General features: G+C 37.0%; 1 protein-coding gene across 1 annotated transcript; it reads left to right on the top strand.

Moving 5' to 3' along the window:
- Positions 1–688: 688 nt before the first annotated feature.
- On the top strand, positions 689–11,963 carry LOC127164557 (NLR family CARD domain-containing protein 3-like; the record flags this gene model as incomplete). Its single annotated transcript, XM_051108542.1, is given in 7 exon segments — positions 689–810; positions 2,251–3,570; positions 3,572–4,033; positions 4,251–4,424; positions 6,897–7,070; positions 9,883–9,929; positions 10,277–11,963. Coding segments are annotated over 7 exon segments (2,859 nt in total), but the record flags the coding sequence as incomplete, so codon positions are not given.
- Between the last annotated feature and the right edge of the window lie 1,797 nt (positions 11,964–13,760).

Below are 13,760 nucleotides of genomic sequence, written 5' to 3'. Positions count from 1 at the left end.
GTTAACTTGTCTTTAATAATGCTTGAAATTTGTATTGTTTGGGCTAGTTGTTTTTGCTATGGTATTTTTAAACCATAGGCAAAGCTCCTTCTGTAAGTGTTCTTTAGCCTGTTAATTTTTGTTCATAGAGTTCATCTACAAAGAAATGTTTTGATTTACAACTTAAAATCAAGCGTGGGGCCCAGTGCACCCTAAGCAGAGAGCCCTACAAATACGCCACGTTATTCTCTAACTTATTCTAAATATACGTCAGTCTTATGAAAATGTCTGAAATGGCCTAAAGAACACAGATAAACACACATATATCATTGTAATTGTGTTTTTGTTATGTTTCTTCAGTTAAAATGTCTCTATCTGTATTTTATTTAGTTATAGTGATATCTGATGTGTTTGTCCATAAGGGATTTCCTGAAACATCATAAGTTTAATACTTCCTTGAGTCTTACTTGTGAAAGAGACATAAAAAAGTGTTTATTGCTCCATAATGCTCACATCACATCATTTTAGAGAAAAAATGTTAAATAATACTAAAGTACTTTGTAACACAGTAACTTGAATAGTTTTTCAGCAATCCTGTTTATTCTTACTTGAGTCTTGTTATTTTTCAATACATTTTAGTACATTTTTTGTTTTTTGTACCACTGATTGTTGATTTGTTGTATACAGTAATTTAAAGAGTGAACTTTAATCTCATAGTCCAGTTCATCAGAAGAGATCAGAAGCAGAGCCCAGCTGTGTGTCTTTGAGGAGTGATGAATCTATTGATCTGCCAATAAAGTGTAACAGTGGAGATACACAGCCTGATCTCAGGTATAATATTTGTATAAAAATGTGATTACAGCATGACTTTTAATATTGTCATATATTATCACAGTTTTTGGATAAACATCTTATGAAATGAAATGACTCTATAGTTAATTTGATCATGATAAATGTACAGTTGACTTGTTACATACAGTAATTAAAAGAATGAACTTTAATCTCTCTGTTTTAGTTCAGTTCATCAAACAAGATCAGAACCAGAGTCCAGCTGTGTGTTTATGCAGTGTAACATGTCTATTAGTGATGTGCGGATGGTGGTTATATCCGCGGGCGCTGCGGATAATCCGCGGGTCGGGTGGGTCGGGTAATGAAAAAATGCATTCTGATTATTTGCGGGTGGGTCGCGGGTGGATGAGATAAATCAATAATGACGCAAATATTAACTACATTTTCTAAAATATGCACTTGTTTTAAATACTTTTTCCATCAGGTAAACAATTTTGTGTTTGTGTGTTTGTTCGAAAAGTTGTGACAGAAAAGGTGACATTCCAGATAAAGTTTGAAGGGTTATGCCTGTGTTAATGCTTTTGAGTAGGGTGTTGTGCAGAACCTGCGTATACCCATTTCTTTATCAGTCAGCTTTGCGTAAACCTACTTCTAAATCCCCTCTGATGCGCATCATTCAGTATTTTTCATGCATTAGCCAAAATCATGACAGGACTTTTCTAATTAAATCGTATGTGAATAAATGCAAATATTCGCTCAAAACACCCAGCAAAGACGGTAAGGACCTTGGTGCCGGCTTCCTTTAAAATATGTTTGATGATTGCGCCTGATGCGCCCGCGCCCGCTCCGTCCGCACCAGCACCAGATTTGCTGCCTGTTAATACACGAGAGCATGTCAAGGGTGGCACGCCGAGTATTAAAATAAGAATTATTATTGATTACTAATTTTAATCAGTACATTATAACGAAAACAATACATTAAAATGTAAAGAATTAGATTTTTATGATCAGAAATGTCTTAAACTGGGTGAACCCCTGTAAACTTTTGTCCAAGGATCCAGTAGGCATTCAAACACCCAACCGATTTCATCAGAGATTGCGGAGAGTGACATCCAGATGTCAGTTAACGTTATTCTTTTTAGTGTGGCTTTGGCTTAAAAGCACGAGTGATTAAACTTATATAAGTGTGCAGGGATGTGCAGATCAGCTGAATCTGCTGTTAAAAATGAACCATCCATTCATCATATCATCATCCAAAACTAAGAATTAGAATAATTGTAAATGACGATCGGGTGCGGTTATCTAAATCAGAGAAAAATACAGGTGCGGGTGGGTGGTGGGTGGGTAATTTATTTGAAGCTGTGGATTCGGACGATGCTTGAGCTCATCCGCGTATCTCTAATGTCTATTATTGATCCAGTAAAGTTTAAGAGTGGATATACACAGCTTGGTCTTAGATACAATATTTTTTTTATTTTACAGCCATGAAGTCCTCAACACATTTAGATCAAATCTAAAGAAGAAGTTTGAGTGTCTGTATGAGGGAACAGTGACGCAGGGAAACCCAACACTGCTGAATGAGATCTACACAGAGCTCTACATCACAGAGTGTGAAAGTGGAGAGATCAGTAATGAACATGAGGTGAGACAGATTGAGACACAATGCAGGAGAACAGCAACAGAGGACACACCGATCAAATGCAAAGACATCTTTAGACCTTTACCTGGACAAAACAAAGCCATCAGAACTGTGCTGACAAAGGGAGTCGCTGGGATTGGAAAAACAGTCTCTGTGCACAAGTTCATCCTGGACTGGGCTGAAGGGAAAAAGAATCAGGATGTCCAGATTATATTTCCACTTCCTTTCAGAGAAATCAACTTGATGAAGGACAAAACACTCAGTCTTTCAGATCTTCTTCATGTCTTTTTCCCTGAAACTAAAGAAATGGAAATCTCCAATGATGAATATAAATTGTTGTTCATCTTTGATGGCCTGGATGAGTGTCGTCTGTCTCTGGATTTTCAGAGTAATGTGAAGTTGTGTGATGTAAGCGAATCAGCCTCAGTGGATGTGCTGCTGATGAACCTGATTGTGGGGAATCTGCTTCCCTCTGCTCTCATCTGGATCACCTCCAGACCAGCAGCAGCTGATCTTGTCCTCTCTGAGTGTGTCCATCGAGTGACAGAGGTACGAGGATTCAATGAGCCACAGAAGGAGGAATACTTCAGGAAGAGAATCAGTGATGATGAGAGTCTGGCCAGCAGGATCATCTCACACCTGAAGTTATCAAGGAGCCTCTTCATCATGTGCCACATCCCAGTGTTCTGCTGGATCTCAGCCACTGTTCTAGAGAAGATGTTGAGTCGAGCAGAGAGTGGAGAGATTCCCAAGACTCTCACTCAAATGTACACACACTTCCTGATCCTTCAGACCAACATCAAACATGAGAATGACTACGAGAAGAAGGTGACAGATGAAGACATGATCCTCAATATGGGGAAACTGGCTTTTCAGCAGCTTGTGAAAGGCAACCTGATCTTCTATGAAGAAGATCTGAGAGAGTGTGGCATTGATGAGACAGAAGCATCAGTGTACTCAGGATTGTGCACTCAGATCTTCAGAGAGGAGTTTGGCTTGTATCAGGGGAAAGTCTTCAGCTTCGTTCATCTGAGCATTCAGGAACATCTAGCAGCTCTATATGTACACCTTTCCTTTACAGTGCAGAAGAGAAATGTTTTTGACAAAACCAAAGAGAGTCTTCTGTCTAAGGTTTTAAGCTGGATGAAGTCATTATCTGATCTGCATTCAGAGAGCTGTAAATGAGGCTTTACAGAGTAAAAATGGACATTTGGATCTTTTTCTGCGGTTTCTTCTGGGTCTCTCAGTGGAGTCCAATCAGACTCTGTTACGAGAACTACTGACACAGACAGGAAGCTGCTCCTACGACAAAGAGAAAACTATAAAGCACATCAAGTGGAAGATCAGAGAGAATCACTCACCTGAGAAATCCATTAATCTGTTCCACTGTCTGAATGAACTGGGTGATCATTCACTTATGGAGGAGATCCAAAAATATATGAAATCTGGAACAATAAAACAAACCAAACTCTCCTCCTCACAGTGGTCAGCTCTGGTTTATGTGTTGCTGACATCAGAACAGAAGATGGATGTTTTTGATCTAAAACAGTTTATTGGAGCACAACATTCAGTAGATGAAGTTCTTAAGAAGCTGCTGCCTGTGATTAAAGAATCCAGATCAGTTCGGTAAGAAAACAATCATTCCACTTTAAAAACGTGATCACATTCCACTGGATACACTCTTCCTTGACTGCCTTGCTGTAAGAGCTGATGTATTTACTGCTTATTGAATTACTTCAACTCTGTCACTACAGTCAAAGGTTTTTACAAGTCATTTGTACTCCAGATTATATACCCTACCAGATAAACACAGTAATGTCGCTGTTTGTTTTGTTCTTTACAGGCTACAGTTCTGTAATCTCACTGCTCAGTCCTGTGTGAGTTTGTCTTCAGCTCTACACTCCTCAAACTCTGTCCTGAGAGAGCTGGACCTGAGTAACAATGACCTGCAGGATTCAGGAGTGGAGTTGCTTTCTAATGGACTTAAGAGTTCAACCTGTAAACTCGAGATACTGAGGTTTGAGTTTCAAATACTTGATTGATTTTTTTACATTACGTTAATTGCTAAAAATCACATTGCTAAGATTTATTTTGTATTAAATTAAATTATGGGCTGAAGTTTACTTCACTTAAGAACACAAATTTGTGCTATACCACTGACTGCAGTGTTTTCATACACAGGCAACACTTACTAACGAAGTGTAAAGGCTTATTTAACCATAATCATGAAATTTGAATAGAAGTCACGTCTCACGCACTTTACTGCCTTTTCAATAGAACATATTCGTTCCTTTCGAACTGGAATCATGGCGGAATATCCTGTCATGTCCACTTTGACAGGGCACTTACGGTCAACTGGAACAAACCCCTGAAGTGGTAAAAGAAACATACAAAATGTGCAGAGTGGGGGGTCGCAAGGACCAGGATTAAGAACCGCTGGTTATAACTGACATTAAATGACCAACAAAACCAGGATGCCTCCAGTAGTATAGAATGGTAAAGTTTACTCTGTTGAAAATGTAAAAAAGAAAGTATAAGTGAATGCTTCTGTTGTCTGCTGTTCTGTAATACAATTCAGTCTCTATTACCAACATGACCTGCAATTAAGTTGAATACCAACAAATAAGTATTAAAACATTTTTACTAACCAATTTCTATTCACACTTTTCAAAATTAGTCATAGAAAACAATTGCTGGTGGCAACAGATAAGACAAAAATGGATACAACAGAACAGAATAGAATAAAGTAGAATAGAGAAGTACTTAAATTAATTGATCAGGTGTTGACAAAGAGATATGCTGTTAGATGTTTTTTGACAATGGCTAAAGACTCAGCTGCTCAAATTGAAATAGGCAGGTCATTCCACCAGCGGTAAAGATCAGTGAGAGTTATTTTTGTACCTCTTTGGGATGGCACCACAAGGCGTCGTTCTCTCTTGCAAAAGCAAGCTTCTGGAGAGTGCATAAGTCTGAACTAGCGAGTTAAGGTTTACTGGTGCAGAGCCAGTGATTGTCGTACAGGCAAACATTGGTACTCGCATCAGTACTCTGAATTTGATGCGAGCACCTATTGGCAGCCACTGCAGACCAATGAAGAGAGATATGCTGTGGGCTTTCTTTGGCTCATTGAAGACCACTCTCACAGCTGCATTCTGGATCAGTTGCAGTGGCTTGATAGTATATGCTGAAAGGCCTGCCAATAGAGCATTACATACAAAACAACACTAGTCCAGTCTGGAGAGAACAAGAGCTTGTACAAGGAGTTGTGTGGCCTGCTCTGATAGGGTCTAATTTTGCTGATATTGTATAAGGCAAACAAGACCACAAGCAGTTCTTTCTTGGCAAGTCTGAGTTGAAAGTGATGGTCTATCATCCAGCCAGAAATGTCTGTCAGACAGGCTGCAATGTAAACAGCTACCACTGGATCATCTGGTTGGAATGAGAAGTAGAGTTGAGTGCCATCAGCATAGCAGTGATAGGAAAATCCATGTTTCCGAATGACAGATTCTAATGGTGACATGTAGATGGAGAAGAGAAGTGGTTCAGGGACTGAGCCCTGAGGAACCCCAGTAGCAGGAAGTTATGACTTAGAAACCCTCCAAAATACCTTAAAGGTCCTACCTGAGAGATAAGACTTGAACCACTGGAGTGTGGCTCCTGAAATGTCCATCTTCATGAGCATGAACAGCAGATTCAGAAATGAGTACTGATAATTTGGAATCTGCTTTTGACAGTCCCAGGGCTTCAGTGACTATTTTAGACTCAGTGTTCACTTTTGGAGCCAGATTTGTTGTTGTCCAGGAGGTAGTTTTGTGCGAAAAACATAGAGAGATGGTTGAACACAACTCGCCTTAATTGTCTTTGCAATGAATGGAAGAAGGGATGCCAGTCTGTAGTTTTCTAAAAGTGCTGGATTTAGAGAGGGTTTCGTAAGCATTGGGGTTACCCAAACCTGCTTAAATGCTGTGGGAAATGTATCAGTGTGAAGAGAGGTGTTGATAATGGGAGTGAGCGCAGGTGTAACTGAAAAAGAAATAGCATGAATGAGGTAGTAGGATGATTGGAAAGGATAGGTTTAGAAGCATCTACTTCTGAGAGTGGGGAGGAGGAGGAGAAAGAGGGTGTATTGTTATGATGTATTTGACAGTTTGTGGTGTAGAGAATGTGAAGATGCTAGTGGTGTGGAGTTGATGAAGAGAGAGAATAGGAGGTTTTGAAAAGTCAAGTCACCACTATTTATATAATGCTTTTATACAATACAGATTGTCAAAGCAGCTTTACAGTGTCAAACAAAAAAAATGTCAAAAATGTAAGAGAACAATAACAAACAGTCTGTGTTTCAGTTAAAGTCAGTAAAAAGTTATTTTTAAATCAAAATGACCACATGACCACACAGTGATAATCCATGTCAAAAAATAGGTGTAAATGTGTAAAAGTCAAATGTCTGATTGTGAAACTAATCCCATCTGGACTTTTGCTCTGGTTGTAGATTGTCTGGCTGTATGGTGACAGAGAAAGGCTGTGGTTATGTGTCTTCAGCTCTGAGTTCAAACCCCTCACACCTGAGAGAGCTGGATCTGAGCTACAATCACCCAGGTGATTCAGGAGGAAATCTGCTCTCTGAAAAACTGGAGGATCCAAACTACACATTGGAGAAACTCAAGTAAGTTCAGTTTGTATTTTTTACTCCTTAGTTTCTTGTGTTTGTATATGTAAATTTTGTCTAGTTGTGTGTCTAACCTAAAAGTTTGTGCAACATACTTGGTAATAAAACAGCCAAATTTGATGTGACTAATTAAATTGCATTAATTTATTGCCACATCATGTCCTAATATATGTATATTTATACTACAGGGCTGTTAATGCATTATCTGATTGGCTGACGAATGTTCTAAGCTGTGGAATTATATATATATATATATATATAATGAAGTTGATAATGATCCTTCATCTCTGGATATGAAATAGTCCATTGTAACATCATTTAGGTCACTGACATCACTAAGATTGAGCAGATTGAGACAAGTAAGATCGGTTAAGTGAGCAGCTGCAGTACACATTCACAGACTGCGTTGTTGTGCTCTGCCATCTCACCATATTAAAAAATAAAAAATAAATAAAACTTGTGTGCCATAGTTTACACAGGATTAGCGGAGAATGTGAATGATATACCTTTGTGAAATATGTTACGTGGTTTATTTTGATAGGTAAATTGTTTTTATGGTGTTAAGGGAAAACACCTCAGCAGCACGTTCTTAAAGGGGTCATCGGATGCTAAGTTCACTTTTTCATGCTGTTTGAACATTAATGTGTGTTGGCAGTGTATGTACAAATCTACACTATAATGATAAAAATCCATGCAGCGGTTTTTAATTAATCTGTAAAAATAATATCCCCTTTTTCAAATCGAGCCATTCTCAGAAGCCTGTCGTTGTTGCGTCACACCCGCAGAGGCCACTCCCACAATAGTTGATTGACATGAGTGATTTACCTTGAATCAGCCGTCACAGTCCACCCTCTTTGTTTCGATGCAAGAGCAGGGATGTAAGTTAGACAAGAATATCTCTGATTGAGCGATTGAGGTGTTGTGTTGCTGGATGTAATAATGAACATAGTGGTCGTCATTTACTCCTGACATCTGAGTCACTGAAGATGCAGTAGATTACGTTTGTTTGTGAAGGGAATGCACCTCCCGATCTACATATATCCGTCTATGTTCACGCAAATCATTCATGATCCAGCTTCACTTACAGCAGAAGTGAGTATAAGGGTTTTTTTTTATGAATCTTTGCGATCGCCTTTCCTTATAACGTGGTAGTTAGGAAGTTTAGCGGCTAAACGCGGCTACATGCCGCTAATGTAAACAATATCGTCTTTCCACAGAGAGAAGAAAGGGGTGGGTTGAGCAGAGCTCATTTGCATTTAAAGGAACAACCCCTTAGAATGAGATGATTTTTGCTGAGCTCATTTTGACAAGGTTAAAAGGGTGTTGTTTTACAAAACCATTGAGAATTTTAATCAAAGTATATTAGAGACTTTTTATTAAGACCCTAAAGAATCATATCAGCTTGTGGAAAATGGGCATCCGATGACCCCTTTAACATAAGAGAAAGACAGTCATTTCTGCTTGCTGCAATAAATGGTTATTTTTCTGCACTAAACAAGTGAATTTTGCCAAGATATTTTCAAAGATGATGGACAACATGTTATAGAAAAATAATGTAATGAAAACCTAATTTTGACCAAAAATTGACATTCAACCTATTTTTCGAATTTCCTGAAAACGTCCCAGCACGACATCCAATGGGTTTTCCCAAATCGCATCACACACACACACACACACACACACACATATATATATATATATATATATTATATTCAATCAAGCCGAGACCAGGTGATCTCAGACTGATTGTTTTTGTGTGGATCTGAGTGTGATTGCTGTGTTCACTTTGCTTCCTGTATGATCTGTCCCATCATAATAAAGGCAAAAAGGCCAAAAATAAATAAATATATATATATATATATATATATATATATCACATTTGTTCCTGATGAAACAGGGTTTCTGCAATTTCTCTTAAATTAGAGCAGAACGTCTTGAATTCATAAAGTCAGGGTGTTGAATGTGCTGCAAAAAACATTCTTAAATCAAGATGCATTTACTTAAGATGAAATGGAATACTTGTTTTCTGAGAAGTGGGACAAAATAAACTGATTTTATACTTTAAGGGATAGTTCACTCAAAAATGAAAATTACCCCTCTCAAGCCATCTTAGGTGTATGTGACAAACTTCTTTTAGACGAATGCATTTAGAGTTAAATTAAAAAATGTCCTGTCTCTTTCAAGGTTTATTATGCTAGTGAATGGCTGTTAAGATTTTGAAGCTCAACAAAGTGCAATAAAGAGTTATAATTTCTCTGTAATTAAAAAAAATGTTATGATGCATGAATATGTATATTGTAAATACACTGAGTCTATCAGGGTTTCCTGTTAATCTGTGAAATTCAGCTGTCATATTGATAATTTCCCTGCATTTGACACAGGTGCAGATTTCATGATCAGGTTTGAGACACAAACACGCATCTCACTGCTGGAGTTTCTTCAAGCTCTTGTGAAGTGCAGGAAGAAATGTTGTTGCTGCAGAATCTCTGAGTTTTAGACTAGTTCAGTCTCTGTAAAACCAAAAAAGACCAGTGAGAAAATCCTGAGCAGATTTATTCTGCATTGTCTTGTTATTTGCTGTGATATTTAATCGGTCAGTGAGAGACATTCTGAAAGTGTGTGAGAGCTGGCAACCCTGATGCTAGTGCTATTCTAGATTGTTTACCACTTTGCTAGCATGAATATTGCTAATCTTTTTGAAGCTTGGTTTAGCATGTCGTTAATGATCATCTTGTTTTATAATTTGATTAGTCACACTGCACTGTGTGTGTGTTTACTGACCGAATGTCACTCTGTGTGTGTTTTCTAGTGTGGATCATGGAGGAGAATCCAGGATTACAGCAGGACTGAAGAAATGTATGTTTACAAACACACACACACACACACACACAGAGACATACACACATTGTGTTTCCATGTTTTATGGGGACATTCCATTGGTGTAATGGTTTTTATACTGTACAAACTGTATTTTCTGTCACCATACACCTAAACCTAGTCCTCACAGGAGACTGTTCACACTTTTACTTTCTCAAAAAAAACTAATTCTGCATGATTTATAAGCCTGTTTCCTCATGGGGACCTAAAAAATGTATTACTATCCTTGTGGGGACATTTGGTCCCTATAACGTGAAGGTATACACACACACACACAGCTGTAGTGATTGTTGTTGTGTTATAAATGTGTCTGTTCTTGTGTTCAGATGCCTGTTTTCTCACACTGGATCCAAACACAGCAAACAATTATCTCAGTCTGTCTGAGGAGAACCGAACAGTGACAAACAAGAATGAGAACCAGCCGTATCCTGATCATCCAGAGAGATTTGATAATGTGCGTCAGGTGTTGTGTAGAGAGAGTGTGTGTGGACGTTGTTACTGGGAGATTGAGTGGAGTGGAGATGTGTTTATATCAGTGTCATATAAGAGCATCAGCAGGAAGGGACAGAGTTATGAGTCTACATTTGGGTGTAATGATCAGTCCTGGAGTTTGATCGGCTCACATTCTGTTTACTTATTCACACACAATAAGATAGAGTCTGTTCTCCCTGTAAAGCTCATCAGCAGTAGAACAGGAGTGAATGATGATGATGATGATTATAATATCTATAGAGTAGGAGTGTATGTGGATGTGAGTGCAGGAACTCTGTCCTTCTACAACGTCTCTGACACAATGAGTCTCATCCACACAGAACAGATCACATTCACTCAGACGCTCTATCCTGGGTTTGCTGTTTGTTGTGGATCATCAGTTTCACTGTGTTGATGAATCAGAGTAGACTGACGAGAGATTCTTCCCATAATGCTTTGAGCTGATGATGAATCGGTAACAGTGAGATGATATAGAGTCTTTATGACATTAATACTGCAGCTGAACATCTGTCACTGAAATAACAGTCAGAATAAATGTATCATAAATCCTCATACAGACAGTAATATCAGTGTGTGTGCTTTTCTTAACCTGCATTTATTTTTTATTGTAGTCACAGCAATCATTTATATTATTACTATCAAAATTACTGTTTTGTAATTTTGTAAGAGTGCCTTCACAAATGATTTCTGAAAAACATGTATTATATATATTTTAACATTCATTAGATTTTTCTCTATTAATTTTGTGCACAAATAATAAAAACAATATTAAAAAAACTTGAGATCAGATTTTAATTTATGATGAATATATGTATTTATCTGTAACTTCATGAAATTGTAAGAGCAAAAAAAAGAAAGAAAAAAAGAAAAAAATCATGAATGGTCAAAACCAGGGGAAAGGATTGACATAAATGTGATAATGGATCAATTAAATGTGTAATGTTTTTTTTTAATTCATGTCTTGTGTTTCAGCAGGGTTCGATTTGTTGACCTGACTTGATTAGATTCAGATGGTTAATGTCGTTTATTAAGTTGATTACCATATTATAATGAAACCATCCTATTTAAAAATATTACCTTAAGTTAATAAAAGATCATGTTTATTGTAACTAATGTAAACAACAGTAAAGCCATATTAAATAATTATAGGATCTTCTTCAAGCAGTGAAATAAATATTTCTCTGTATTTTTTAAAAACATTTTAATGACAGTACAATTATTGAACAAAAATAAATTATTTTATTAAAACACATTGAAAGCACATTGTTATTATTTAATGCCAATTATATTACTTTAGCTTTAGCCTTTTTTGGATGTTTTTGCCGTGTATGGAGTAAAAGACCCCCATCATCACCTCATATGTGACCCTGGATCACAAAACCAGTCATAAGGATCATTTTTTCAAAATTGAAAAAATTCAGTTTTCATACATTTACTGTAGGAATTTTACAAAATATCTTTATGAAACATGATCTTTACTTAATTTCCTAATGATTTTTGCCATAAAAAAAAAATAAATAATTTTGACCCATGCCATGTATTTTTGGCTATTGCTACAAATATACCCCAGCGACTTAAGACTGGTTTTGTGGTCCAGGGTCACATATGTTCATAAGAGTTTTATTTCTTATATGCATGATGGATAAACAGAATCTTTTTGTTGCTTCATGTCCAGAAACCCGATGAAAATCATGATAAATGTATGGAGTGTCTGTGGTATCTCTGGAAATGACGTGCTCCTGTAACAGGTGCATGAAGTGCATTGCTATGGATTACTGCTGTTGTGATGTGCTCTCAGATCATCTAAATAAAGCTGTGGTCACACTAGACTTTGAGCATGTGAAATTTCTGCAGACGCCACAACAGTTGTGTTATGATGTCATGGTGTACAGAAGATACAATGGGCCTCATTCATGAAACTTGCGTAAATATATGAGTAATCTCTGTGTAATTTGCGTGTAAAACAGAACTTTCCGAAAACTCTCCTCCGGATTCACAAACACTTCGCAAACATCCGAATTTATTGTTAAATGTGTATGTTAATGAATTCCAGTCATTCGGAAATGGTACACATGCACGCTCATTCACAATTAGCATAATGCCGCCTATGAATTGCTATGATTTAGGATATCCATGGCAGCAATGTATTACTAGCATTTCATTATTTTTTTTTTTTTTCATTTTTTCAATTTTACTATATATAAAAAGCACTAACCAGTATTGACATCTTCTCTATTTACGGCCAGGTAATAGTGACAGTGACGAGCGCTGTGTTTTACGATTATCAACTCAGCTATTAAAAAATCAATAAATAAAAAAGAGGGCAAGGGCAAATTAACTTGTATTTATTATGGCAGTGCATTAAAATTCAGTGTCATCAGATTGCTAAAAAAAAAGAAGACATTTTACGCACTATTTACACTTGGTAGGGAGCAGGTGTACATTTCTTTCCTACCAACTAACATTTTGAAAATATGAACATTTTCATGAATCCAGTAGTTTACATCAGAATGGCTTTACGAACAGTTTACACACAAATTCGTTCTGCTCGTGTTTTATGAATGAGTCCCAATGACAGTAAATAAAAAAAAAGTGTGCTGTTCATGGTAGAGGTAATTAACTGTACTGCTTAAACAGAAAGAACAACAGGAAAGATGCAAATAACTGTCAAGGCAAACTACAGCAGCAACAAGTCTGTGTTGGCTGAATATATATATATATATAGTAAAAGCAATATTTTAAAAAAATGAATTATCTGAAGCACAATTAATCAAAATTGGTTTGGGCAAACCTTTCTATGGTAACTACAACATTACATTCTCATATTTTCATTTGGGATTAAATATGAGACAGCGCTTTTATATAGCCTAATAAAGTGCACTCCGGAACATTTGTACGTACACTTGAAGAGCATATATATATATATATATATATATGGAATGGACCCTTATCACAGTGGAATTGATTACCGGAAGTGCCCGTCGAAGCAGTGTAACAATTCTTTCAGTTATATATATTGTTCAATATGCTGTAATCACTTAGTTGAATAAAAGCCTTTTAAAATGAACACCTGCAGGATGATTACTTCAAAATCTGGACATTTTCAGAGACAGGCGAAGAGATATTCTGATTATTACTGTGCACAGAATGTTTTAATCCAATGCAACGTTATTGACTTCACACACTGTGTCAGTGCCCGTTTAAATAGTGACTGCGATGCTGTATCGTGTGCGAGACCTGATGAATAAGATCAGAAGATATTTACTAATTTGTTTTAAATGTTAATCATTATTCTGTCATCTTTCATTGACAGTCGTT

The sequence above is a fragment of the Labeo rohita genome, chromosome 4 (genome assembly GCF_022985175.1).
Source record: "Labeo rohita strain BAU-BD-2019 chromosome 4, IGBB_LRoh.1.0, whole genome shotgun sequence".
Classification (NCBI taxonomy): Eukaryota; Metazoa; Chordata; class Actinopteri; order Cypriniformes; family Cyprinidae; genus Labeo; species Labeo rohita.
Note: the sequence above shows the minus strand (reverse complement) of the source record. Positions and strands in the feature narration are given on the sequence as shown.